Source organism: Aquarana catesbeiana, linkage group LG01 (assembly GCF_042186555.1).
Source record: "Aquarana catesbeiana isolate 2022-GZ linkage group LG01, ASM4218655v1, whole genome shotgun sequence".
Lineage (NCBI taxonomy): Eukaryota > Metazoa > Chordata > Amphibia > Anura > Ranidae > Aquarana > Aquarana catesbeiana.
The window spans coordinates 839,357,856-839,383,211 of record NC_133324.1 but is presented as its reverse complement, the minus strand read 5'-3'; the positions used below and the strand labels follow the sequence as shown (position 1 = coordinate 839,383,211).

Sequence of the window (25,356 nt, the reverse complement as noted above, 5' to 3'; positions counted from 1 at the left end):
TGTGGGCTCAATACATGTTGCTGTTATAAAGTTCATCCAAAAATCAGAACGGTACAATCTGTATTGGCTAATGATTGGTTGTATCCATCAGTGTTTAAGTTGTAACTCCAAGAACATGGTTTAAATTATTTCCTGTGCAGAGTGAAGAGTACTATATGCGGGATACACTGGAAAGCTGCTGAAGCAGATAGGTGAACAACATGGTGTAGAGGAGTGCCCTACCGTGTCTAGAAAATATTTTTTTATCTTTCCATTTTATTGAATTTACTGATGGTTCTGTACATTGGGGAGATTTACGCCATTGTTTACTTTGGTGTGAAGTATTTAGGATATTTAGGCTTGAGACTAGATTGCTTCTAGGTATTAACTGTAGGTGGGACATTGACCTTATCAATTAATGTAGCTACTTTTCTTTTCCTTTTCCTTAAACTTTCCTTCATATGCAATGTTGCATCTATATGGTTTTTAGATTTTTGCGATTTCTAGAGGCTATTGGTAATCTAGTTCATGTATTACCATTACCATTGTCTTGCCTACCTTGGTGGGTGGGTATATAAAATTAGGGGTCCAACCATATCTTGCTACAACTAAGGTAAAGATCAGCTGAAATGAGTTACCATCTGTATGGAATTTATCGTGTACTGGCAATGAAAAAATAAACTTGCGGGGGCGTGGCTTGGCGCGCGATGGAGATGGCAGCCTAAACGAGGAGCTCTGTCAGACCAACGGCCCAAACCAGTCTTTCTGCCGCACTGCAAGCGACGATGAGCATACAGAATCGTTTCCCACAGCACACCCGTTCCCGCCGCTCTACCGCTGCAGCAGCCGGGAGGAACATTTCAGAGATTTTCAGGAATCAAGCCGTGATACAGAGAGTGAATGCAGGAGGGAAGATGGCGCCGGTGCAGCGTGAGGAGGATCTCAGTGAAGACTCCCTGTCAGCTACAGAGGATAATGGTAGGAGAGAAGCACGTCCTGACCATCCACTAACTTATGCAGATATGTCAGTCTTTGCTGCTGACATTAAAGCCTCGTATTCTGCAGCTATCACGGACCTCAAAACCAACCTGTTAGTTCTCACAGAGAAAATGGCCACCGCTGAAACAGCAGGAAAACACAGAGATAAAGCCATAAACAGGCTGGATAAAGTGGTCTCATCTCATGCACTCCATTTTATTGAGATGAACAGACACCTGGAAGACCTCGATAACAGGGGGAGACGGTGTAACATCAGAGTTCGAGGTATACCAGAATCGGTTGATGCAGACCAAATAACTCATGCACTGCAGAGGGTTTTCAATAGCCTCCTGGAGAGACCAGAGGACACGGACATTGAATTTGTCAGAGCGCACAGAGCCCTAAGAGCCAGAGGCCCAGATACACTTCCCCCCCGTGACATCATTTGCTGCCTGCAAAGTTTTTCCCTGAAAGAGGAGATCATGCACAAGGCGCGCAGAAATGAACAGATTGTTTTCAACGGCGCCCACATAACTTTATTTCAAGATCTTTCCCAAATTACGCTGAAAAATCGCAGGGCCCTGCGACCCCTGCTAGAGGCGCTACGGGCAAAAGATCTTCGGTACACGTGGCGCTTCCCCTTTGCCCTCTCAGTGTCGCACAATGGCAAACAACACTTTCTCCGCACTCCAAGTGACCTCCAGGAGTTTTGCAGCGCCCTACAGCTAGGCGAGATTGACCTACCGGAGTGGTATCAGGAGTTTCTACTCCCAACCGGAGACAGAAGCCCACCGTACTCCCCTACGGTGACTCCTGAGAAGCATCAAGCCAAGAAACAGAAGCAGAATCGGCAGGAAGGATCAATCGCTGGCACTCCAAGGGGCAAAGCACATTCCTCCAGGATGTTATTAGATGCGTGAACGAGAGAATCCTATCACATACCGATGTTCTGTTTCGTTCAGGTTTCAACTCACACCTTAGCATATGTACTAAATTGAGCAGATGTTTTGTTTATGCTACAGTTAAGTTTTCACGCAAGGACTCCCCATTCCGGATTATTGGACACTTGGAGGAAAGGGCCCACTACTATTAGTGTCTGTACGGCAGAGACCTGGGCACCTCCTAACCACACACATAGGGGGTACTACAAGACCCCTGTGGTGAATCACACTAAACTTTGCTCCACTCCCTGTGAACCTGCTAGCCTAACAGGAATATGGGAGAAAAGATCGTTGCCCAGGGCGTTGACATGTATCCCACTCAGAACACACGATACAGCTTGATGGTTGATTTATCTCCACGAAAAGCCCTATTGGACTAGGGTGAGGGCCCGGCCTACCTAGAGACCCAACAAGAACCTCACACCTCCTATCTATTTTAAAAGTCAACACAAACCGGATGAGGACTTTTAGCTTAATATAGAGTTTCTGCTTATACTTCCCTCAGAGAGTTTCTGTTTTTATTCTTTTTTTTTTATGTTTTCTCTGTTTTTTTTTTGGTTCCTGCACTAAGTGATTCCCGTATGGGAAGGAGGAGGGGAAAGGTAGGGAGGCGACTATGCCTTTCACGTCTTGACCCCACCACCCCATATATTTCTACAAGTTATTATAGCTACTGCTTGTCCCGCTCCATTCCATTGGTTGGAGCCCCGCTCTAACAGCTCAAGCGGCAAAAAAGACCATCAGGCACTATCCACTTGCTGAAATGGGCCGTGGTCTGGATGTCCTAAGTCCCTGACAGTTCATTTCATTCTTTTTTGTTAAGTTGGGTCTGGTATCTAGCCGCGTGCCTCCTGCGTCCCCACAGAGTGTGTCAGAGGGGTTATAGACCCACTTTCACACACTAAATATTGATCTACTCAGACGTTGTTTTTGTCTGGGAGGATTGTAAATCTCACTCTCTGTACTCTTACTTCTAATTTCTTACTATACTCACATCTTTCAGTCTACTTCTTCCCACTCTTCTTAGTTACTGATTGAGGTGGTACAACTACGTTTAAGTATTTAAATTCTAACAGGTACTTTTTTATAGTTGTGATTACAGGTACTGTTTGCGGTCTCTCTCTGATCCTGAACAATGGCCTACTCTGCGTTGGGTCGGATCCCTACGGTGGTATCTCACAACGTCAAAGGCCTAAATATTCCGGAGAAACGCACTACTCTCTTGCGGGAATTAAAAAAAGGTAAGCCTAAAATTGTTTTCCTGCAAGAGACCCATTTTAAGACAAACCAGGTTCCCAGGCTCACCGACTCCTACTTCACAGAGGCACACCACGCCACAAACGACAATTCCAAATCTAAGGGAGTGACAATACTACTCAGTAGGGAGGCTTCATTCGAGATCACAGACAAATTGGTTGATCCAGGGGGGAGATATATTTTTGTCAAGGGGAAATGTTCTGGGATACCAACCACATTAGCAAATGTTTACTTCCCCAATACTTCCCACTTGTCCTTTTGCAAAAAATTGATGAGGGAGTTAGAGGGTTTCAGCACAGGTCTCTTAATCTTAGGGGGAGACTTTAACATTCCCTTAAACCCGTTAGTAGACACGTCAACAGGAAAAACCTTCATTACCTATAAAATATTAAAAAAAATCAAAACTCTCCTCCACTCTTTAGATTTAGTTGACACTTGGCGCTTCCTACACCCTGAGGATAAAGATTTCTCCTTCTATTCAATCCCCCATGATCGCCACTCTAGGATTGATTACATCTTTATCACACAGAGGGATCTCCATATAGTCAGAGAGGCAAACATAGGGATACAGACAATTTCTGACCACGCCCCAGTCTCCATTGGCCTAAACCTGACCGATAAACCGGCCAGATCGGGAACTTGGAGACTGAATTCCTCTCTGTTAACAGATCCAGGTCTGCTGTCTACACTGACCGCAGCTCTGAAAGAGTTCTTCAGGCATAACGTAACCCCGGACATGGACCCACTGATGGTCTGGGAAGCCCACAAGTGCTCCATCAGGGGAGAGCTAATTAGGATGGGGGCACAAAAAAAGAAAGACCAAGAAAAGGAAATTCTCCAACTAACACAAAAAATACGTCGCCTAGAAAACTTACACAAGCAATCCCTGACATCCAGATCGGCGACTGCTCTTCTCGAAACAAGACTGACCCTTAAACAGCTTCTAGAATCTAAAACGAAACGCTTCCTTTTCTGTAGAAAAAAAATATACTACGAGCAAGGCGACAAACCCAGCCATCTGCTTGCCAGGGCACTAAGGGGACCCACTCCTAAATATAACATCTCAGGCATTCAAAATAAGGGGGGTAGGATAGACAGAACAACGGACAAAATAGCACAACACTTCCAGGACTTTTATTCCAATTTATATAATCTCCCAACCCAACATAGACCACATGACTTACAGGGAGAAAGGCTCCAGGTGATGCGGGATTTCTTGAGGGATTCAGGCCTTCCTTCGCTCACAGCGGAGGACGCCGCATCGCTCGAGAGTCCCGTAGACCTGTCGGAACTCAAACTCGCTATTAAAGACCTAAAACAAGGTAAGAGCCCGGGTCCTGATGGATTCACGGCCATATATTACAAGACATTCGTCGACACATTGTCCCCACACCTCCAAGATGCATTGAATACCCTTTCAAAGCCAAGAACGATCCCCCCAGAATTTTTATCGGCCTTTATCACAGTGTTACCCAAGCCAGACAAGGACCCACTTCACTGTTCTAGCTATAGGCCTATATCGCTACTGAATCTGGACGTGAAGATACTGGCCAAAATCATCTCCAACAGACTGAAACCTCTACTTCATAATGTGATAGGACCGGAACAGGTGGGCTTTATGCCTGGAAGAGAGGCAAGGGATAATGTCACCAAAGCCCTAAACCTGATTCACGCTGCCCATGGACGAAAGATCGAGGGTCTTCTCCTGTCTACGGACGCGGAGAAGGCCTTCGATCGAGTAGCCTGGGACTACATGTTTGAAACTTGCAGACACATAGGCCTGGGACCAGGAATGATGGGCTGGATAACCTCCTTATACCAAAACCCCTCAGCTAGACTCAAAATAAATGGTTCACTATCCGATAAAGTAAGCATAAACAATGGAACAAGACAGGGCTGCCCATTGTCGCCCCTGTTATTCATAATATCACTAGAACCATTTGTTAGACGAATCATAGCGAACACGGCCATAAAGGGATTTGAGGTCATGAGGCGTGAATTCAAAGTAGCGGCATATGCCGATGACCTACTCTTCTTCTTGACTGATCCGCATATATCCATCCCCTCCCTCATGAGAGAGTTCGCAATATTTGGTTATATCTCTAACCTTAAGATAAACTCTTCGAAATCGGAGGCGTTGAATATTTCACTCCCAGAACAAACACTAAAGACAATCCAAGACAATAGCCCATTCAAATGGGAAACACAGGCCGTCAAATACCTGGGAGTTTGGCTTACACCTAGGTTGTCCTCTATCTTCTCCCGAAACTTCCTTCCCCTTCTCAAAACCATAGAAAAGGATTTACAAACCTGGCACACGGGGTTCTTTTCGTGGTTTGGTAGGGTGGCCGTTTGCAAAATGGCCATACTGCCTAAAATTCTATATTTATTACGCACACTCCCTATTAAAATCCCACAAAGCTTTTTTAGATCGCTTCAGGCCCTTCAAATGCGATTCATTTGGGCACACAAACCACCACGCATTAAATTTTCCCTACTAACAAGAGCCAAAGCAGTGGGTGGGTTAGGGATACCAGATTTTAAAATGTACTATCATGCCACACACATTGCCAGGATCATAGACTGGCATTGTCATGGCGGCATAAAAGATTGGGTGTCGCTAGAAAACGACTTGAGCCCAATTCCCCTACTGTTCTCCCCCTGGATACCAAAACTCAAATACCCCCCGACTATGAGAGTCCACCCTTTGATAGGGACCACTCTAGAAATCTTTCATCATCTAACTAAACAACCCAAACTTTCTTCGCCTCTCAGCCCTCTCACCCCATTGCAAAACAACCCAGACTTCCCACCTGGAATGGGGAATCGCCTCTTGCGCTCCTCTGATCAAAAACTACCACTTCTGACTTCCCATTGTTTCGACAACAAGATAATGAAAGACTTGACTAATCTAAAGGCTGACAACAATATACCTTCCCTTCCCTTGTGGTCGTACTTCCAGGTCAGAAGTTACGTTAACAATGTCACTCGTAAGAGACACTTCACCAGAGAGCCTACTGAGTTGGAGTCGGTGTGCCTAAAGGGAGAGCAGGTCGAAAAGACCACATCAGTCGCTTACCAATGGTTACAAAACTCGAAAAAACCCGCAGATAATAGGCTCAGAGAGAGATGGTCAGACTGCCTTGACATGACAATTTCAGATACCCAATGGGAGAGAGCCTGTATTATGGCGCACAAATGCTCCTTAAGCACGAGAACACAGGAGACGGCTTATAAAATGCTCACGCATTGGTATGCTACCCCAGCAAAGATTCACAAATGGTTCCCCCAGACGCCTGACACATGCTGGAGGTGCAACAAAGAAAAAGGAACTCTAATGCACATTTGGTGGCAATGTGAACGAATAACACCGTACTGGAACAAGGTTAAAGAGGTAATTTGCCGAATCACGGAGACCAAGCTCAAACTTAACGCAGCATGTTGCCTGCTTCACATTACAAATTTTACCTTTAAAAGATACAAAAATTCTCTCACCAGACACCTACTAAATGCGGCCAAGTCTCTCATTCCACTGTTCTGGAAATCAACCACAGTTCCTTCTCTGAGAGACTGGTTGCAAAAAATTTCAGATATTTGTGAAATGGAAGACACACGGGCACAGTCAGAAGAAAAAGTAGAACGTTATCACGAAACTTGGTCTCCCTGGTTCATATATAGATATTCCCAAGACTATGAAAATTTGGTTAAGTAACTGGTCAATGCTTACCATTACTTGATCGAATATATAAACATGTAATAACCTGCACCGTTTTGTTATACTGAACTTGAGTAAGTACATTAGACGTTAGAGCCCAATAAGCTCTTAATAGCCCCCTCAAGTCATTGTGACGTATAGGTCATAACACCTATCCTTCTCGCTAATTTTCTTACCTCTTCTTCTCTTATCTCCACTCTGTTCTTTCCCTACTCACCAAACAATTGCAGATTTCAAAAAGATACCTACAGGTGGGCATAGTTCTCAGAACACACAGAAGTTCATATCTAAAGACAGCTTGTTTAACTGTCAAAATGCACAGCTATGACTCACGGACATGTTAGACACGACTTTGCTTTTAAGTTTGATACCAATTGATTGATGTATATCAGATCCTATCTGCACTCATGTATGTTTATATATGCTTAATCTTCTCCAATAAACTACTTTATGGAAAAAAAAAAAAAAAAAAGAAAAAATAAACTTGCATCCTGGAAACATCAAAAGTTCTGCCATTTGACCTGATGGGGAGCTGATCATATCACCTGAACTGTATATACACAAGATGCAATCAAATCATACATAGCTTTGGGTTTACACAGAGTAACGTTACAGATCCAAGTATTGCATTTATGTACATTTTTAAAGCAATTATATGGTGGGAGTAAATTACCAATATAAATGAAAGACTGATATTCAGTTAATCAGTTGATCTTCTAGGTGAAGTGAGTACAAACTACCAACTGCCAGTATAAAAATAATTATAAAAATGAGGTAGCGTACAGTTTATGCAGATGATTATGCCTAAAGTAAGGCTCAATAGAGAAAAACACAGGGGCCACCAATGGTGATCTTCTGGATATGCTAGTTGTCTGGCTGTTTCTAACCTCCATACTTTCTGGGATACTAACCAGCAACAAATGTGTGGATAAGGAAAGCCAAAGTGAAAGCCAATTAAAGTCTCACAACCTTTAATCTTTTTATATACCTCTATCCCCACATTATTTGTGAATTATTATTGTGACACAACATTTTTTTTTTTAATTTTAAAAATGAAAAAAAGTTTCAATATTGTTGGTTAAAAAATGGTTTAAGCACAATACCTAAACTGGTATGTTATGTTTATACATCTTTCCTATATTTTCTTCCTTCTTTTCACATTTTTAGACTTGTGTGGCAGAACATTTAAAAAGCTGTGTTATGTTTTTTTCTGTTGGCAATAATATGTTGTAAAAGTTCTTTTGACAATATACGATAAACCTGTATAGAGGAGAGTCCTGTATCAGGAAGGAGGAGTTTCCTGTTTGACATGTAGAAGAATGTCACTAGCTATCTGATGTTACCTTCTTACCTGAATAGAAAGGAAACTGAAAGTGATATAGAAGTTCCCAGAGCAGCTATCGTCTCTCTCATGTCACTTGAGTTCTGAACGAAAGAGAACTTCACAACATCATGAAAATGAGGACATTTTTCTCCTGCAAACAGAAATATAAAAGGAGAATCATGGATACAAGACTTCAGATCAACCAGAGACTAGCACTGTGGAGTGACAGTGTAACGGAACAAATATCTGGAACCAGAAAGACATTATCAGATCCAAGCCAGCAAAACAGAAATGGATATCAGGCTGCTGGTGTTGAGCACTTTACTGGTTGCAGTAAGTGGGCGCTTGCACAGGAGACTCTGCCCGAAATCCCGCTATTTATCAGTGACGTCCTCTGACATAACAACACTAAAGGAGCTGCAACATGATCATGAAAAGAACATGTCTACCAACGCAATGAGATGCTACAGAAGAATGCTGAGACACAAACCATCTGTATGTGACCTTACGCAGAGGAATCGTCTCATCCTGACTTTGGAGCGGGTGTCACTAACAGTTGAGGTTCTGACGAACATGTCTGTGTCTGCTCAGAATGAAACTGTAAAACAGGCACTTATGGTTTTCCTCAAACTGAAAGATGATCTGATGGTCTGTAGAGGATCTCCTGAAAACAATGAGTCTACGTCACCTGAGCTGAAGCTGTGGCTGCATCACCTCCAGCATTTTAAGGAAACAGCATCTCCAGATTGTGTCCAGGAAGCTGTAATACTGAGCCTTATTCCTCTGAGGGTGGAAGATGTGACATGTTGGGCTCTCAACCACTAACCTGCACTTCTACATCAAATAAACTCCCTACTGTAAGCACAGATAAGTCTCTTATGCTATATCTGAACATATTAGAACCAGGAAGACCATCAGGATGAAGGATAAGCAGTAAAGGATGGACTTTTTCAACATAGACATATTCTTCTATACCTTACGACTGAAGGACATACAGTACTACTTTAAAAGAAGTATCTACTCATCTTTGATCTACTAAAACCTATAGGAAATTCATCCATAAAGTACATTCCTGAAATTTACAACTACAGGATTTATCCACTATTAACCTATCCTACAAGGGATTTCGTAAACACAAACTTATATATCATAAATGGACCTAATTGTTTATCCCAGCAGACAAGATTCCTTATCAACCCAAAAATGACTGACCTACTCTCTACACAGCACAAATTCTGTCTAGAGTAGTAGTAGTCAAAAGGATTTTTTTTTTGTGATGTATGCTTACAATTATTTTTTAACCTATAAGTATTTAATCTTATTTATTTAATATTATTTTATCTTATCATATCTGTTTATATTCATGTTAAAACCTGTAAGTTTTTAATGTTATTTATTTATTATTTATATTACATAAGTTATTAAGAACATTTTTTTTACAAGTTTCTAGCTCCCTGGAGGATGCAATATATCTGTAATTGATTAATGTTAAAGAAAAAATATTTTATTGATAAATGCATATGTTGTATATATATATATATATATATATATATATATATATATATATATATATATATATATAGTTGTGAAAGGGGAGTTTCTTGACGAATGTCTTTATGTTTAATTTTGACCAATATGTTTTTGATATTATTTATTTAATATTATTTATAAGTTATTAAATTATTTATTTCACATGTTTCTAGCTACATTCAAATGTATATACACACTTGTGCAACTAATAAATATAATGTAGCAAAGTATTATACAGACAGTTGTGTTTAATCTTTTTTTCAGAAGTTTGTGTTTTTGTGTAACTTTCTGTACACTATTTATGCAATTGTTGGCTCTGTAAAAAGAAAGAAAAGAAAAGGACTTCTAATTGGATGATGTATGACACAGTTCACTATGTAACAGAACAAACCATTAAATTCCAGATAATCACAAGAGGAATGCTTTGAATTTTGAAAATCAAAGTATGGTTAGATCCTTCTATCATTATATGCCTACCCACCAAGGTAGGTAAGAAGAGGGTAACGGCAATATGAAAACCGGATTACCAATGGTATCCTGAAATCACATATATCTGAAAAAAAATCGACATATACAAAAACTGCTTCCCCGGCATTATACACAGGCTACATTGCATATGAACAAAGGAGAGGAAAATAACATTGCCTGCTAGCAGTTGTCAACCTCAAACTACTGTACTATTAAAACTGTGCCAGTGGGAGAACTTACATGGGCTAGGAGAAATAGTTTGGATTATAAGTCCCTTGGGTCAGAAACTGAGATCATTATGGAAAGATTAAAGCTGGATACACACTACACAACTTTTGTTGTTTGATTTCCTTTGGATTTACCAAAACCATGTAGGGTAAGGGCCTGCCTGATTGCATACAAATTGAAAGCGTTTAGGTTTGACCTCTTATTATATGGTTTTGGTAAATCTAAAGGAAAAAATCTAAAGAAGATTGTATACTGTGTATTCAGCTTAAGAAAGAGAAAATATATACAGTGTACTCTGAATGTAGCTAATAAAATATACAGGAGTAAAAACAGGGAGTTTTCTTTTGGGTGAAAGTAACAACTAATGATTGTCTGGCAAAAATATATTTGAGACCATCTTTTCTACTGAGTATTAAACTACTATTAAACAAATTATTAGGCATAATTTTGCCCATTTTACTTGGTGGTTGTAAGCTGCATACCATTTTATAAGTAGGTTGTCACTTATCTTCTAAGAGGACACTCACTTTAGGATCCCTTTTTTCACCCAGCCTTTTTTATATCAAATTTAAGTCTCCTACTTGGATTAAGGTGAAGGGGTATTTCAAATGTGGGCTCAATACATGTTGCTGTTATAAAGTTCATCCAAAAATCAGAATGGTACAATCTGTATTGGCTAATGATTGGTTGTATCCATCAGTGTTTAAGTTGTAACTCCAAGAACATGGTTTAAATTATTTCCTGTGCAGAGTGAAGAGTACTATATGCGGGATACACTGGAAAGCTGCTGAAGCAGATAGGTGAACAACATGGTGTAGAGGAGTGCCCTACCGTGTCTAGAAAATATTTTTTTATCTTTCCATTTTATTGAATTTACTGATGGTTCTGTACATTGGGGAGATTTACGCCATTGTTTACTTTGGTGTGAAGTATTTAGGATATTTAGGCTTGAGACTAGATTGCTTCTAGGTATTAACTGTAGGTGGGACATTGACCTTATCAATTAATGTAGCTACTTTTCTTTTCCTTTTCCTTAAACTTTCCTTCATATGCAATGTTGCATCTATATGGTTTTTAGATTTTTGTGATTTCTAGAGGCTATTGGTAATCTAGTTCATGTATTACCATTACCATTATCTTGCCTACCTTGGTGGGTGGGTATATAAAATTAGGGGTCCAACCATATCTTGCTACAACTAAGGTAAAGATCAGCTGAAATGAGTTACCATCTGTATGGAATTTATCGTGTACTGGCAATGAAAAAATAAACTTGCATCCTGGAAACATCAAAAGTTCTGCCATTTGACCTGATGGGGAGCTGATCATATCACCTGAACTGTATATACACAAGATGCAATCAAATCATACATAGCTTTGGGTTTACACAGAGTAACGTTACAGATCCAAGTATTGCATTTACGTACATTTTTAAAGCAATTATATGGTGGGAGTAAATTACCAATATAAATGAAAGACTGATATTCAGTTAATCAGTTGATCTTCTAGGTGAAGTGAGTACAAACTACCAACTGCCAGTATAAAAATAATTATAAAAATGAGGTAGCGTACAGTTTATGCAGATGATTATGCCTAAAGTAAGGCTCAATAGAGAAAAACACAGGGGCCACCAATGCTGATCTTCTGGATATGCTAGTTGTCTGGCTGTTTCTGACATCCATACTTTCTGAGATACTAACCAGCAACAAATGTGTGGATAAGGAAAGCCAAAGTGAAAGCCAATTAAAGTCTCACAACCTTTAATCTTTTTATATACCTCTATCCCCACATTATTTGTGAATTATTATTGTGACACAACATTTTTTTTTTTAATTTTAAAAATGAAAAAAAGTTTCAATATTGTTGGTTAAAAAATGGTTTAAGCACAATACCTAAACTGGTATGTTATGTTTATACATCTTTCCTATATTTTCTTCCTTCTTTTCACATTTTTAGACTTGTGTGGCAGAACATTTAAAAAGCTGTGTTATGTTTTTTTCTGTTGGCAATAATATGTTGTAAAAGTTCTTTTGACAATATACGATAAATCTGTATAGAGGAGAGTCCTGTATCAGAAAGGAGGAGTTTCCTGTTTGACATGTAGAAGAATGTCACTAGCTATCTGATGTTACCTTCTTACCTGAATAGAAAGGAAACTGAAAGTGATATAGAAGTTCCCAGAGCAGCTATCGTCTCTCTCATGTCACTTGAGTTCTGAACGAAAGAGAACATCACAACATCATGAAAATGAGGACATTTTTCTCCTGCAAACAGAAATATAAAAGGAGAATCATGGATACAAGACTTCAGATCAACCAGAGACTAGCACTGTGGAGTGACAGTGTAACGGAACAAATATCTGGAACCAGAAAGACATTATCAGATCCAAGCCAGCAAAACAGAAATGGATATCAGGCTGCTGGTGTTGAGCACTTTACTGGTTGCAGTAAGTGGGCGCTTGCACAGGAGACTCTGCCCGAAATCCCGCTATTTATCAGTGACGTCCTCTGACATAACAACACTAAAGGAGCTGCAACATGATCATGAAAAGAACATGTCTACCAACGCAATGAGATGCTACAGAAGAATGCTGAGACACAAACCATCTGTATGTGACCTTACGCAGAGGAATCGTCTCATCCTGACTTTGGAGCGGGTGTCACTAACAGTTGAGGTTCTGACGAACATGTCTGTGTCTGCTCAGAATGAAACTGTAAAACAGGCACTTATGGTTTTCCTCAAACTGAAAGATGATCTGATGGTCTGTAGAGGATCTCCTGAAAACAATGAGTCTACGTCACCTGAGCTGAAGCTGTGGCTGCATCACCTCCAACATTTTAAGGAAACAGCATCTCCAGATTGTGTCCAGGAAGCTGTAATACTGAGCCTTATTCCTCTGAGGGTGGAAGATGTGACATGTTGGGCTCTCAACCACTAACCTGCACTTCTGTATCAAATAAACTCCCTACTGTAAGCACAGATAAGTCTCTTATGCTATATCTGAACATATTAGAACCAGGAAGACCATCAGGATGAAGGATAAGCAGTAAAGGATGGACTTTTTCAACATAGACATATTCTTCTATACCTTACGACTGAAGGACATACAGTACTACTTTAAAAGAAGTATCTACTCATCTTTGATCTACTAAAACCTATAGGAAATTCATCCATAAAGTACATTCCTGAAATTTACAACTACAGGATTTATCCACTATTAACCTATCCTACAAGGGATTTCGTAAACACAAACTTATATATCATAAATGGACCTAATTGTTTATCCCAGCAGACAACATTCCTTATCAACCCAAAAATGACTGACCTACTCTCTACACAGCACAAATTCTGTGGAGAGTAGTAGTAGTGAAAAGGATTTTTTTTTTTGTGATGTGTGCTTACAATTATTTTTTAACCTATAAGTATTTAATCTTATTTATTTAATATTATTTTATCTTATCATATCTGTTTATATTCATGTTAAAACCTGCAAGTTTTTAATGTTATTTATTTATTATTTATATTACATAAGTTATTAAGAACATTTTTTTTTACAAGTTTCTAGCTCCCTGGAGGATGCAATATATCTGTAATTGATTAATGTTAAAGAAAAAATATTTTATTGATAAATGCATATGTTGTATATATATATATATATATATATATATATATATATATATATATATATATATATATATATATATATATATATATATATATATATATATAGTTGTGAAAGGGGAGTTTCTTGACGAATGTCTTTATGTTTAATTTTGACCAATATGTTTTTGATATTATTTATTTAATATTATTTATAAGTTATTAAATTATTTATTTCACATGTTTCTAGCTACATTCAAATGTATATACACACTTGTGCAACTAATAAATATAATGTAGCAAAGTATTATACAGACAGTTGTGTTTAATCTTTTTTTCAGAAGTTTGTGTTTTTGTGTAACTTTCTGTACACTATTTATGCAATTGTTGGCTCTGTAAAAAGAAAGAAAAGAAAAGGACTTCTAATTGGATGATGTATGACACAGTTCACTATGTAACAGAACAAACCATTAAATTCCAGATAATCACAAGAGGAATGCTTTGAATTTTGAAAATCAAAGTATGGTTAGATCCTTCTATCATTATATGCCTACCCACCAAGGTAGGTAAGAAGAGGGTAACGGCAATATGAAAACCGGATTACCAATGGTATCCTGAAATCACATATATCTGAAAAAAAATCGACATATACAAAAACTGCTTCCCCGGCATTATACACAGGCTACATTGCATATGAACAAAGGAGAGGAAAATAACATTGCCTGCTAGCAGTTGTCAACCTCAAACTACTGTACTATTAAAACTGTGCCAGTGGGAGAACTTACATGGGCTAGGAGAAATAGTTTGGATTATAAGTCCCTTGGGTCAGAAACTGAGATCATTATGGAAAGATTAAAGCTGGATACACACTACACAACTTTTGTTGTTTGATTTCCTTTGGATTTACCAAAACCATGTAGGGTAAGGGCCTGCCTGATTGCATACAAATTGAAAGCGTTTAGGTTTGACCTCTTATTATATGGTTTTGGTAAATCTAAAGGAAAAAATCTAAAGAAGATTGTATACTGTGTATTCAGCTTAAGAAAGAGAAAATATATACAGTGTACTCTGAATGTAGCTAATAAAATATACAGGAGTAAAAACAGGGAGTTTTCTTTTGGGTGAAAGTAACAACTAATGATTGTCTGGCAAAAATATATTTGAGACCATCTTTTCTACTGAGTATTAAACTACTATTAAACAAATTATTAGGCATAATTTTGCCCATTTTACTTGGTGGTTGTAAGCTGCATACCATTTTATAAGTAGGTTGTCACTTATCTTCTAAGAGGACACTCACTTTAGGATCCCTTTTTTCACCCAGCCTTTTTTATATCAAATTTAAGTCTCCTACTTGGATTAAGGTGAAGGGGTATTTCAAATGTGGGCTCAATACATGTTGCTGTTATAAAGTTCATCCAAAAATCAGAATGGTACAATCTGTATTGGCTAATGATTGGTTGTATCCATCAGTGTTTAAGTTGTAACTCCAAGAACATGGTTTAAATTATTTCCTGTGCAGAGTGAAGAGTACTATATGCGGGATACACTGGAAAGCTGCTGAAGCAGATAGGTGAACAACATGGTGTAGAGGAGTGCCCTACCGTGTCTAGAAAATATTTTTTTATCTTTCCATTTTATTGAATTTACTGATGGTTCTGTACATTGGGGAGATTTACGCCATTGTTTACTTTGGTGTGAAGTATTTAGGATATTTAGGCTTGAGACTAGATTGCTTCTAGGTATTAACTGTAGGTGGGACATTGACCTTATCAATTAATGTAGCTACTTTTCTTTTCCTTTTCCTTAAACTTTCCTTCATATGCAATGTTGCATCTATATGGTTTTTAGATTTTTGTGATTTCTAGAGGCTATTGGTAATCTAGTTCATGTATTACCATTACCATTATCTTGCCTACCTTGGTGGGTGGGTATATAAAATTAGGGGTCCAACCATATCTTGCTACAACTAAGGTAAAGATCAGCTGAAATGAGTTACCATCTGTATGGAATTTATCGTGTACTGGCAATGAAAAAATAAACTTGCATCCTGGAAACATCAAAAGTTCTGCCATTTGACCTGATGGGGAGCTGATCATATCACCTGAACTGTATATACACAAGATGCAATCAAATCATACATAGCTTTGGGTTTACACAGAGTAACGTTACAGATCCAAGTATTGCATTTACGTACATTTTTAAAGCAATTATATGGTGGGAGTAAATTACCAATATAAATGAAAGACTGATATTCAGTTAATCAGTTGATCTTCTAGGTGAAGTGAGTACAAACTACCAACTGCCAGTATAAAAATAATTATAAAAATGAGGTAGCGTACAGTTTATGCAGATGATTATGCCTAAAGTAAGGCTCAATAGAGAAAAACACAGGGGCCACCAATGCTGATCTTCTGGATATGCTAGTTGTCTGGCTGTTTCTGACATCCATACTTTCTGAGATACTAACCAGCAACAAATGTGTGGATAAGGAAAGCCAAAGTGAAAGCCAATTAAAGTCTCACAACCTTTAATCTTTTTATATACCTCTATCCCCACATTATTTGTGAATTATTATTGTGACACAACATTTTTTTTTTTAATTTTAAAAATGAAAAAAAGTTTCAATATTGTTGGTTAAAAAATGGTTTAAGCACAATACCTAAACTGGTATGTTATGTTTATACATCTTTCCTATATTTTCTTCCTTCTTTTCACATTTTTAGACTTGTGTGGCAGAACATTTAAAAAGCTGTGTTATGTTTTTTTCTGTTGGCAATAATATGTTGTAAAAGTTCTTTTGACAATATACGATAAATCTGTATAGAGGAGAGTCCTGTATCAGAAAGGAGGAGTTTCCTGTTTGACATGTAGAAGAATGTCACTAGCTATCTGATGTTACCTTCTTACCTGAATAGAAAGGAAACTGAAAGTGATATAGAAGTTCCCAGAGCAGCTATCGTCTCTCTCATGTCACTTGAGTTCTGAACGAAAGAGAACATCACAACATCATGAAAATGAGGACATTTTTCTCCTGCAAACAGAAATATAAAAGGAGAATCATGGATACAAGACTTCAGATCAACCAGAGACTAGCACTGTGGAGTGACAGTGTAACGGAACAAATATCTGGAACCAGAAAGACATTATCAGATCCAAGCCAGCAAAACAGAAATGGATATCAGGCTGCTGGTGTTGAGCACTTTACTGGTTGCAGTAAGTGGGCGCTTGCACAGGAGACTCTGCCCTAAATCCCGCTATTTATCAGTGACGTCCTCTGACATAACAACACTAAAGGAGCTGCAACATGATCATGAAAAGAACATGTCTACCAACGCAATGAGATGCTACAGAAGAATGCTGAGACACAAACCATCTGTATGTGACCTTACGCAGAGGAATCGTCTCATCCTGACTTTGGAGCGGGTGTCACTAACAGTTGAGGTTCTGACGAACATGTCTGTGTCTGCTCAGAATGAAACTGTAAAACAGGCACTTATGGTTTTCCTCAAACTGAAAGATGATCTGATGGTCTGTAGAGGATCTCCTGAAAACAATGAGTCTACGTCACCTGAGCTGAAGCTGTGGCTGCATCACCTCCAACATTTTAAGGAAACAGCATCTCCAGATTGTGTCCAGGAAGCTGTAATACTGAGCCTTATTCCTCTGAGGGTGGAAGATGTGACATGTTGGGCTCTCAACCACTAACCTGCACTTCTGTATCAAATAAACTCCCTACTGTAAGCACAGATAAGTCTCTTATGCTATATCTGAACATATTAGAACCAGGAAGACCATCAGGATGAAGGATAAGCAGTAAAGGATGGACTTTTTCAACATAGACATATTCTTCTATACCTTACGACTGAAGGACATACAGTACTACTTTAAAAGAAGTATCTACTCATCTTTGATCTACTAAAACCTATAGGAAATTCATCCATAAAGTACATTCCTGAAATTTACAACTACAGGATTTATCCACTATTAACCTATCCTACAAGGGATTTCGTAAACACAAACTTATATATCATAAATGGACCTAATTGTTTATCCCAGCAGACAAGATTCCTTATCAACCCAAAAATGACTGACCTACTCTCTACACAGCACAAATTCTGTGGAGAGTAGTAGTAGTGAAAAGGATTTTTTTTTTTGTGATGTGTGCTTACAATTATTTTTTAACCTATAAGTATTTAATCTTATTTATTTAATATTATTTTATCTTATCATATCTGTTTATATTCATGTTAAAACCTGCAAGTTTTTAATGTTATTTATTTATTATTTATATTACATAAGTTATTAAGAACATTTTTTTTTACAAGTTTCTAGCTCCCTGGAGGATGCAATATATCTGTAATTGATTAATGTTAAAGAAAAAATATTTTATTGATAAATGCATATGTTGTATATATATATATATATATATATATATATATATATATATATATATATATATATATAGTTGTGAAAGGGGAGTTTCTTGACGAATGTCTTTATGTTTAATTTTGACCAATATGTTTTTGATATTATTTATTTAATATTATTTATAAGTTATTAAATTATTTATTTCACATGTTTCTAGCTACATTCAAATGTATATACACACTTGTGCAACTAATAAATATAATGTAGCAAAGTATTATACAGACAGTTGTGTTTAATCTTTTTTTCAGAAGTTTGTGTTTTTGTGTAACTTTCTGTACACTATTTATGCAAGTGTTGGCTCTGTAAAAAGAAAGAAAAGAAAAGGACTTCTAATTGGATGATGTATGACACAGTTCACTATGTAACAGAACAAACCATTAAATTCCAGATAATCACAAGAGGAATGCTTTGAATTTTGAAAATCAAAGTATGGTTAGATCCTTCTATCATTATATGCCTACCCACCAAGGTAGGTAAGAAGAGGGTAACGGCAATATGAAAACCGGATTACCAATGGTATCCTGAAATCACATATATCTGAAAAAAAATCAACATATACAAAAACTGCTTCCCCGGCATTATACACAGGCTACATTGCATATGAACAAAGGAGAGGAAAATAACATTGCCTGCTAGCAGTTGTCAACCTCAAACTACTATACTATTAAAACTGTGCCAGTGGGAGAACTTACATGGGCTAGGAGAAATAGTTTGGATTATAAGTCCCTTGGGTCAGAAACTGAGATCATTATGGAAAGATTAAAGCTGGATACACACTACACAACTTTTGTTGTTTGATTTCCTTTGGATTTACCAAAACCATGTAGGGTAAGGGCCTGCCTGATTGCATACAAATTGAAAGCGTTTAGGTTTGACCTCTTATTATATGGTTTTGGTAAATCTAAAGGAAAAAATCTAAAGAAGATTGTATACTGTGTATTCAGCTTAAGAAAGAGAAAATATATACAGTGTACTCTGAATGTAGCTAATAAAATATACAGGAGTAAAAACAGGGAGTTTTCTTTTGGGTGAAAGTAACAACTAATGATTGTCTGGCAAAAATATATTTGAGACCATCTTTTCCACTGAGTATTAAACTACTATTAAACAAATTATTAGGCATAATTTTGCCCATTTTACTTGGTGGTTGTAAGCTGCATACCATTTTATAAGTAGGTTGTCATTTATCTTCTAAGAGGACACTCACTTTAGGATCCCTTTTTTCACCCAGCCTTTTTTATATCAAATTTAAGTCTCCTACTTGGATTAAGGTGAAGGGGTATTTCAAATGTGGGCTCAATACATGTTGCTGTTATAAAGTTCATCCAAAAATCAGAACGGTACAATCTGTATTGGCTAATGATTGGTTGTATCCATCAGTGTTTAAGTTGTAACTCCAAGAACATGGTTTAAATTATTTCCTGTGCAGAGTGAAGAGTACTATATGCGGGATACACTGGAAAGCTGCTGAAGCAGATAGGTGAACAACATGGTGTAGAAGAGTGCCCTACCGTGTCTAGAAAATATTTTTTTATCTTTCCATTTTATTGAATTTACTGATGGTTCTGTACATTGGGGAGATTTACGCCATTGTTTACTTTGGTGTGAAGTATTTAGGATATTTAGGCTTGAGACTAGATTGCTTCTAGGTATTAACTGTAGGTGGGACATTGACCTTATCAATTATGGTAGCTACTTTTCTTTTCCTTTTCCTTAAACTTTCCTTCATATGCAATGTTGCATCTATATGGTTTTTAGATTTTTGTGATTTCTAGAGGCTATTGGTAATCTAGTTCATGTATTACCATTACCATTGTCTTGCCTACCTTGGTGGGTGGGTATATAAAATTAGGGGTCCAACCATATCTTGCTACAACTAAGGTAAAGATCAGCTGAAATGAGTTACCATCTGTATGGAATTTATCCTGTACTGGCAATGAAAAAATAAACTTGCATCCTGGAAACATCAAAAGTTCTGCCATTTGACCTGATGGGGAGCTGATCATATCACCTGAACTGTATATACACAAGATGCAATCAAATCATACATAGCTTTGGGTTTACACAGAGTAACGTTAAAGATCCAAGTAGTGCATTTACGTACATTTTTAAAGCAATTATATGGTGGGAGTAAATTACCAATATAAATGAAAGACTGATATTCAGTTAATCAGTTGATCTTCTAGGTGAAGTGAGTACAAACTACCAACTGCCAGTATAAAAATAATTATAAAAATGAGGTAGCGTACAGTTTATGCAGATGATTATGCCTAAAGTAAGGCTCAATAGAGAAAAACACAGGGGCCACCAATGCTGATCTTCTGGATATGCTAGTTGTCTGGCTGTTTCTGACCTCCATACTTTCTGGGATACTAACCAGCAACAAATGTGTGGATAAGGAAAGCCAAAGTGAAAGCCAATTAAAGTCTCACAACCTTTAATCTTTTTATATACCTCTATCCCCACATTATTTGTGAATTATTATTGTGACACAACATTTTTTTTTTTAATTTTAAAAATGAAAAAAAGTTTCAATATTGTTGGTTAAAAAAATGGTTTAAGCACAATACCTAAACTGGTATGTTATGTTTATACATCTTTCCTATATTTTCTTCCTTCTTTTCACATTTTTAGACTTGTGTGGCAGAACATTTAAAAAGCTGTGTTATGTTTTTTCTGTTGGCAATAATATGTTGTAAAAGTTCTTTTGACAATATACGATAAACCTGTATAGAGGAGAGTCCTGTATCAGAAAGGAGGAGTTTCCTGTTTGACATGTAGAAGAATGTCACTAGCTATCTGATATTACCTTCTTACCTGAATAGAAAGGAAACTGAAAGTGATATAGAAGTTCCCAGAGCAGCTATCGTCTCTCTCATGTCACTTGAGTTCTGAACGAAAGAGAACTTCACAACATCATGAAAATGAGGACATTTTTCTCCTGCAAACAGAAATATAAAAGGAGAATCATGGATACAAGACTTCAGATCAACCAGAGACTAGCACTGTGGAGTGACAGTGTAACGGAACAAATATCTGGAACCAGAAAGACATTATCAGATCCAAGCCAGCAAAACAGAAATGGATATCAGGCTGCTGGTGTTGAGCACTTTACTGGTTGCAGTAAGTGGGCGCTTGCACAGGAGACTCTGCCCGAAATCCCGCTATTTATCAGTGACGTCCTCTGACATAACAACACTAAAGGAGCTGCAACATGATCATGAAAAGAACATGTCTACCAACGCAATGAGATGCTACAGAAGAATGCTGAGACACAAACCATCTGTATGTGACCTTACGCAGAGGAATCGTCTCATCCTGACTTTGGAGCGGGTGTCACTAACAGTTGAGGTTCTGACGAACATGTCTGTGTCTGCTCAGAATGAAACTGTAAAACAATCACTTATGGTTTTCCTCAAACTGAAAGATGATCTGATGGTCTGTAGAGGATCTCCTGAAAACAATGAGTCTACGTCACCTGAGCTGAAGCTGTGGCTGCATCACCTCCAACATTTTAAGGAAACAGCATCTCCAGATTGTGTCCAGGAAGCTGTAATACTGAGCCTTATTCCTCTGAGGGTGGAAGATGTGACATGTTGGGCTCTCAACCACTAACCTGCACTTCTGTATCAAATAAACTCCCTACTGTAAGCATAGATAAGTCTCTTATGCTATATCTGAACATATTAGAACCAGGAAGACCATCAGGATGAAGGATAAGCAGTAAAGGATGGACTTTTTCAACATAGACATATTCTTCTATACCTTACGACTGAAGGACATACAGTACTACTTTAAAAGAAGTATCTACTCATCTTTGATCTACTAAAACCTATAGGAAATTCATCCATAAAGTACATTCCTGAAATTTACAACTACAGGATTTATCCACTATTAACCTATCCTACAAGGGATTTCGTAAACACAAACTTATATATCATAAATGGACCTAATTGTTTATCCCAGCAGACAAGATTCCTTATCAACCCAAAAATGACTGACCTACTCTCTACACAGCACAAATTCTGTGGAGAGTAGTAGTAGTGAAAAGGATTTTTTTTTTTTGTGATGTGTGCTTACAATTATTTTTTAACCTATAAGTATTTAATCTTATTTATTTAATATTATTTTATCTTATCATATCTGTTTATATTCATGTTAAAACCTGTAAGTTTTTAATGTTATTTATTTATTATTTATATTACATAAGTTATTAAGAACATTTTTTTTTACAAGTTTCTAGCTCCCTGGAGGATGCAATATATCTGTAATTGATTAATGTTAAAGAAAAAATATTTTATTGATAAATGCATATGTTGTATATATATATATATATATATATATATATATATATATATATATATATAGTTGTGAAAGGGGAGTTTCTTGACGAATGTCTTTATGTTTAATTTTGACCAATATGTTTTTGATATTATTTATTTAATATTATTTATAAGTTATTAAATTATTTATTTCACATGTTTCTAGCTACATTCAAATGTATATACACACTTGTGCAACTAATAAATATAATGTAGCAAAGTATTATACAGACAGTTGTGTTTATTCTTTTTTTCAGAAGTTTGTGTTTTTGTGTAACTTTCTGTACACTATTTATGCAAGTGTTGGCTCTGTAAAAAGAAAGAAAAGAAAAGGACTTCTAATTGGATGATGTATGACACAGTTCACTATGTAACAGAACAAACCATTAAATTCCAGATAATCACAAGAGGAATGCTTTGAATTTTGAAAATCAAAGTATGGTTAGATCCTTCTATCATTATATGCCTACCCACCAAGGTAGGTAAGAAGAGGGTAACGGCAATATGAAAACCGGATTACCAATGGTATCCTGAAATCACATATATCTGAAAAAAAATCGACATATACAAAAACTGCTTCCCCGGCATTATACACAGGCTACATTGCATATGAACAAAGGAGAGGAAAATAACATTGCCTGCTAGCAGTTGTCAACCTCAAACTACTGTACTATTAAAACTGTGCCAGTGGGAGAACTTACATGGGCTAGGAGAAATAGTTTGGATTATAAGTCCCTTGGGTCAGAAACTGAGATCATTATGGAAAGATTAAAGCTGGATACACACTACACAACTTTTGTTGTTTGATTTCCTTTGGATTTACCAAAACCATGTAGGGTAAGGGCCTGCCTGATTGCATACAAATTGAAAGCGTTTAGGTTTGACCTCTTATTATATGGTTTTGGTAAATCTAAAGGAAAAAATCTAAAGAAAATTGTATACTGTGTATTCAGCTTAAGAAAGAGAAAATATATACAGTGTACTCTGAATGTAGCTAATAAAATATACAGGAGTAAAAACAGGGAGTTTTCTTTTGGGTGAAAGTAACAACTAATGATTGTCTGGCAAAAATATATTTGAGACCATCTTTTCCACTGAGTATTAAACTACTATTAAACAAATTATTAGGCATAATTTGCCCATTTTACTTGGTGGTTGTAAGCTGCATACCATTTTATAAGTAGGTTGTCACTTATCTTCTAAGAGGACACTCACTTTAGGATCCCTTTTTTCACCCAGCCTTTTTTATATCAAATTTAAGTCTCCTACTTGGATTAAGGTGAAGGGGTATTTCAAATGTGGGCTCAATACATGTTGCTGTTATAAAGTTCATCCAAAAATCAGAACGGTACAATCTGTATTGGCTAATGATTGGTTGTATCCATCAGTGTTTAAGTTGTAACTCCAAGAACATGGTTTAAATTATTTCCTGTGCAGAGTGAAGAGTACTATATGCGGGATACACTGGAAAGCTGCTGAAGCAGATAGGTGAACAACATGGTGTAGAAGAGTGCCCTACCGTGTCTAGAAAATATTTTTTTATCTTTCCATTTTATTGAATTTACTGATGGTTCTGTACATTGGGGAGATTTACGCCATTGTTTACTTTGGTATGAAGTATTTAGGATATTTAGGCTTGAGACTAGATTGCTTCTAGGTATTAACTGTAGGTGGGACATTGACCTTATCAATTATGGTAGCTACTTTTCTTTTCCTTTTCCTTAAACTTTCCTTCATATGCAATGTTGCATCTATATGGTTTTTAGATTTTTGTGATTTCTAGAGGCTATTGGTAATCTAGTTCATGTATTACCATTACCATTGTCTTGCCTACCTTGGTGGGTGGGTATATAAAATTAGGGGTCCAACCATATCTTGCTACAACTAAGGTAAAGATCAGCTGAAATGAGTTACCATCTGTATGGAATTTATCGTGTACTGGCAATTAAAAAATAAACTTGCATCCTGGAAACATCAAAAGTTCTGCCATTTGACCTGATGGGGAGCTGATCATATCACCTGAACTGTATATACACAAGATGCAATCAAATCATACATAGCTTTGGGTTTACACAGAGTAACGTTACAGATCCAAGTATTGCATTTACGTACATTTTTAAAGCAATTATATGGTGGGAGTAAATTACCAATATAAATGAAAGACTGATATTCAGTTAATCAGTTGATCTTCTAGGTGAAGTGAGTACAAACTACCAACTGCCAGTATAAAAATAATTATAAAAATGAGGTAGCGTACAGTTTATGCAGATGATTATGCCTAAAGTAAGGCTCAATAGAGAAAAACACAGGGGCCACCAATGCTGATCTTCTGGATATGCTAGTTGTCTGGCTGTTTCTGACCTCCATACTTTCTGGGATACTAACCAGCAACAAATGTGTGGATAAGGAAAGCCAAAGTGAAAGCCAATTAAAGTCTCACAACCTTTAATCTTTTTATATACCTCTATCCCCACATTATTTGTGAATTATTATTGTGACACAACATTTTTTTTTTTAATTTTAAAAATGAAAAAAAGTTTCAATATTGTTGGTTAAAAAATGGTTTAAGCACAATACCTAAACTGG

At 37.1% G+C, this 25,356-nt stretch overlaps 4 protein-coding genes across 4 annotated transcripts; all 4 read left to right on the top strand.

Annotated features, from left to right (window-relative positions):
* The first annotated feature begins 8,485 nt into the window (after nucleotides 1-8,485).
* On the top strand, nucleotides 8,486-9,019 carry LOC141124669 (interferon lambda-2-like). The gene has a single exon (XM_073612279.1). The coding sequence runs from the start codon at nucleotides 8,486-8,488 to the stop codon at nucleotides 9,017-9,019; it is 534 nt and encodes a 177-aa protein (XP_073468380.1).
* Nucleotides 9,020-12,821: 3,802 nt separating this feature from the next.
* Nucleotides 12,822-13,355, top strand: LOC141124653 (interferon lambda-2-like). Its single transcript, XM_073612278.1, has one exon. It carries the CDS (start codon nucleotides 12,822-12,824, stop codon nucleotides 13,353-13,355), a length of 534 nt encoding a protein of 177 aa, XP_073468379.1.
* Nucleotides 13,356-17,191: 3,836 nt separating this feature from the next.
* On the top strand, nucleotides 17,192-17,725 carry LOC141124637 (interferon lambda-2-like). Its single transcript, XM_073612277.1, has one exon. The coding sequence runs from the start codon at nucleotides 17,192-17,194 to the stop codon at nucleotides 17,723-17,725; it is 534 nt and encodes a 177-aa protein (XP_073468378.1).
* Nucleotides 17,726-21,529: 3,804 nt separating this feature from the next.
* LOC141124621 (interferon lambda-2-like) lies at nucleotides 21,530-22,063 on the top strand. The gene has a single exon (XM_073612276.1). The coding sequence runs from the start codon at nucleotides 21,530-21,532 to the stop codon at nucleotides 22,061-22,063; it is 534 nt and encodes a 177-aa protein (XP_073468377.1).
* Nucleotides 22,064-25,356: the final 3,293 nt, after the last annotated feature.